The following is a 3407-nucleotide window of genomic DNA, read 5'->3' as shown; positions in this document are numbered from 1 at the left end:
AGGTCTTTTCCAACCTAGTGATTCTGTGATAATGTCTCATTGCTTCAGCACTATGTTTTGTAAGTTAATAGAATCCAGAAGACCTTTAGTATTTGTTACTCCTGTAAAAATTAAATGCACAATGGATTTCATCACATTGGCTGTCTTAAGAACAAGAAGAAACAGTGACAGGAGACATACCTTGCTCCTAGCAGTCCTGCCAGATAAACCAGGGAGTCTCTCTCTGCACCAGTGAACTGGCTAAAAGAAAGAACACAATCTTCCAGAGGAGTAACTCCTTCCATTACTGGGACTGGTGTGAAAAGTGGATTGGACTGGGGATCTAAAAGGAGCTGCTGTTCCACACATGTTATCTTAAAAGAAGGTGAAAGAGATACAAACGCAAATCAAGCTAAACAGCAACAAATCCAGCAATATTTCAGTAACTGTATGATAGCATTTATGGACTCAACGATATGCAATCCTGCTTCCATCATTACATCCAAGACAAATTATTTCGCACTGTATCAGACAAATTCTTTTCTAGATCATTAATGTCAGGTTTGACATACTGAGGCATTATTCAGAACTTCACAGTTACTACTCTTCCAACCCTGAAGGCTCCCTTAAAGTAGTTCAAGGTGTGATCTGAGGGTCTGTATAGATTTACTTCACAGAAAGTTACCTAGTATTGAAAAATACTAACAGCAGTTAGTCTACATCATGTGCCTGCTCTTGGCAAATATGTTAATATTTTTTGACCTTGAGCTACAAAAAGGTGACTTGCTCCTCTGCCACAAGTCAAAAAGCTGTAAAAAGCATGGAACAAGAAAAAGTAAGCACAAGGATATCAAATTAAGTTATTAGTCAACTAGGTCCTTCTATAATTCATTATTTAAAAGAGTATGCTGTCAGACTCCTATACAAAAAGCCTTTGAGTCATGACAATGAAGTCCTATTTAACAAGCCTGTAGAAAACAAAGTGAAACAGAAAAGACACCTTACAGATGCAGCAGCTTTAAAGCATGCTTTCATTTAGTACATTTCAAATGAAACAAGGCTAACCTCTCACTATCTTACTTACATTTAAGACACCAGCAACTCCACATTCTGACAAGACGTATTTCTAACAGATACCTGTTTGTTTGTGGAACTGAAAGTATAACTCCCTTACCAGCCATGTGTTCGTGACAACATCACCAACAGTCGGCTTCACCGTGCACCCCAGTAAAGGTACTACAGCATAGTCTGCGATAGTTCTGCTTTGCAGTGGCAGAATTTTCCCAGCATTCTCCTTTACAATATCTGCAATGCAGGATTCATCCTCTTCACCAAAACCCAAAAGAAGAAATCTCTTTCTGACAAATAAGCCTCCTTCAGCCAGTGCAGAAGATTCTCCCAAAGAACCATTACACACGGAAGATTGATCCTCTCCTTGAACAGTCATGTGAGTAGTGTCACTGAGGGTTCTGGATGTTAGTTTCTCAACTTCATCTAAAAGGAGAAAAAAAACCAACAAAACACATCCAACCATCGTATTTGCTTGACAAGAACATTGAAGACAACTCAAAATAGTTTCACGAAGAAATTACAGTATTCTGCTGGTTTCAGAACTTCAGCCAAGTTTTAGTTAAGAACTGCTCTATACAGGCTTGTTTAAATTTTATTTCTAAAATACAATATAGAAGTTAACATACTAGATGTGGCTAGCTTTTTAATAAGCAAATGCTGCAAAACTCAAATCCTAATTATGTGCAGTTAAATTCTCTATGGTACGCTGAGCCTAAAACATACCTAAAGTAACATCATTATTTACATATTGAGAGAGGAAGTCATCTTCAGCAGTTTTCTGGTGCTTTATAACATTCACAGCTTCTTTCTTCAACAAATTGTTATTTTTGGGAAGAATCGACTTCATTCCAGGTTGCTCCAAAATTGGGTTCTCTAACAGCTGGTAGTTTAGAGGGATATATTGCTCCACTGGATGTAGATAACCTTTACTAAATGACTCCAGCAACCATTTTGCTGTCACTACATGAGGCCTATAAAATAAAGTGTTATACAAACAAGTTACAGCAGGTTTCAGAACTGTGATTCTTCTTTCCAGCTCTGGAAATACTAGTATACATACACACCTGAAGTTTCTAATGCCAATACTAAGCAAGTTTTGGGCACTTTACAAACCTCAGGTTTGTTTTTTTTTTTTTTAATTCTTTCAGTCTGAGAACAGGGATTTTCATACTTATTTTCTATAATGTAAATTATACCTGCCACTGCTGGGTTGCCAAATCCTTCCTCCTCCATATATTAACAAATACACATTAACACCTCTTTTCACCAATAAGAATACTGGTTTTTCTATTCACTGAGGTGACTCATGGCTACCCAAAGAACTACAGTATTCAAGAGGATGTATTTATGAATACTAGCTGTAAGTCTTCTCAGTTAAGAACTATTTCAGATTTTCAAATCAATACATGTTTTCCTGTTTACAAGGTGGTGGACAAAGAAAACAAGGTGGAAGTAAACCTTAAGCAATATAGTTATCATAACCTGTGAACTGCCTTATCCAAAAAGTGTTTCAGCTCATCGTTATTTTCCCCCAAAATGACATGGGTAACATCTTCATTAAGTTGATTAAATCGAACACCACCACCGCAATTAATAAGCCTTCTCATTTTGTCCAACTTCCTGCCACTGAAGCCACACAGATAGATCTATAAAGAGAACAGAGCAACAAAAAAGGCTTTTAAAAAACAAAAGTACAAAAGAAGAAAAAATAAAGTAGGATATTTTAGGATAATTTGTTTTGACTGCAGTAGAACACAGAAACTAGTGGTGCAGTTTCTGCAAAGCAGCAAAAAAGTTAAGCATTTAGAATTGGATTAATTTATCTTTGCAAATTAATCTAGCAAAACTTTGATATTTACTAATGCAATGAACCCCCAGCCAAAGTCATAAAACGAAAAAACCCAAAACCAAACCCCACCCAAAACCACACACCGATTCTAGAAACTATTCATTATAGTGTTTATATATGTCTATAAATTATGCACATAGACAAATATATATGTAGACACACACGCAAGCTACAGCATGTGGACACAAAATAAATCTGGCATTTGCTACTGACCATGGAAACAACAATTTACTCAAGCAGCAGTTGCCAGTGCTTCAACCTAGTTGTTTCCACAGGGTTAAGACTGAATATTTCAAAGTATATATTGTTAAACATACTCGACACCCATCTAACAAATCTTCAGGGGCTTGAAAAGAACTGATATCCAAGTTTTCCAGCTCATCAGGAAGAGGATCCAGTCTGCTGCTCATAGCAGAACTACATGCTGTTTCATTAACACCACTCAAATTGATATTGGAAATGTGGCTGACATCTGAAAGGGTATGACCTTTAAAAAAAAGTAAAATTA

General features: G+C 36.6%; 1 protein-coding gene across 1 annotated transcript in view; it reads right to left on the bottom strand.

Moving 5' to 3' along the window:
- Window positions 1-180: 180 nt before the first annotated feature.
- LOC104627661 (DNA topoisomerase 2-binding protein 1-like) overlaps window positions 181-3407 on the bottom strand; it is a gene marked incomplete at its 3' end in the record, with an annotated part of 7804 nt that continues 4577 nt past the window's right edge. The window contains exons 7-11 of the mRNA XM_010295991.1: window positions 3217-3386; window positions 2533-2696; window positions 1774-2021; window positions 1154-1473; window positions 181-353 (exon numbers count right to left, since the gene is read on the bottom strand). Of these exons, the coding sequence (XP_010294293.1) occupies window positions 181-353; window positions 1154-1473; window positions 1774-2021; window positions 2533-2696; window positions 3217-3386 (1075 nt within the window). The remainder of the gene's footprint in view (window positions 354-1153; window positions 1474-1773; window positions 2022-2532; window positions 2697-3216; window positions 3387-3407) is intronic.

This window comes from Phaethon lepturus, unplaced genomic scaffold (genome assembly GCF_000687285.1).
Source record: "Phaethon lepturus isolate BGI_N335 unplaced genomic scaffold, ASM68728v1 scaffold37371, whole genome shotgun sequence".
Taxonomy (NCBI): domain Eukaryota; kingdom Metazoa; phylum Chordata; class Aves; order Phaethontiformes; family Phaethontidae; genus Phaethon; species Phaethon lepturus.
The sequence above is the reverse complement of the archived record's forward strand: the minus strand, read 5'-3'. Positions and strand labels throughout refer to the sequence as shown.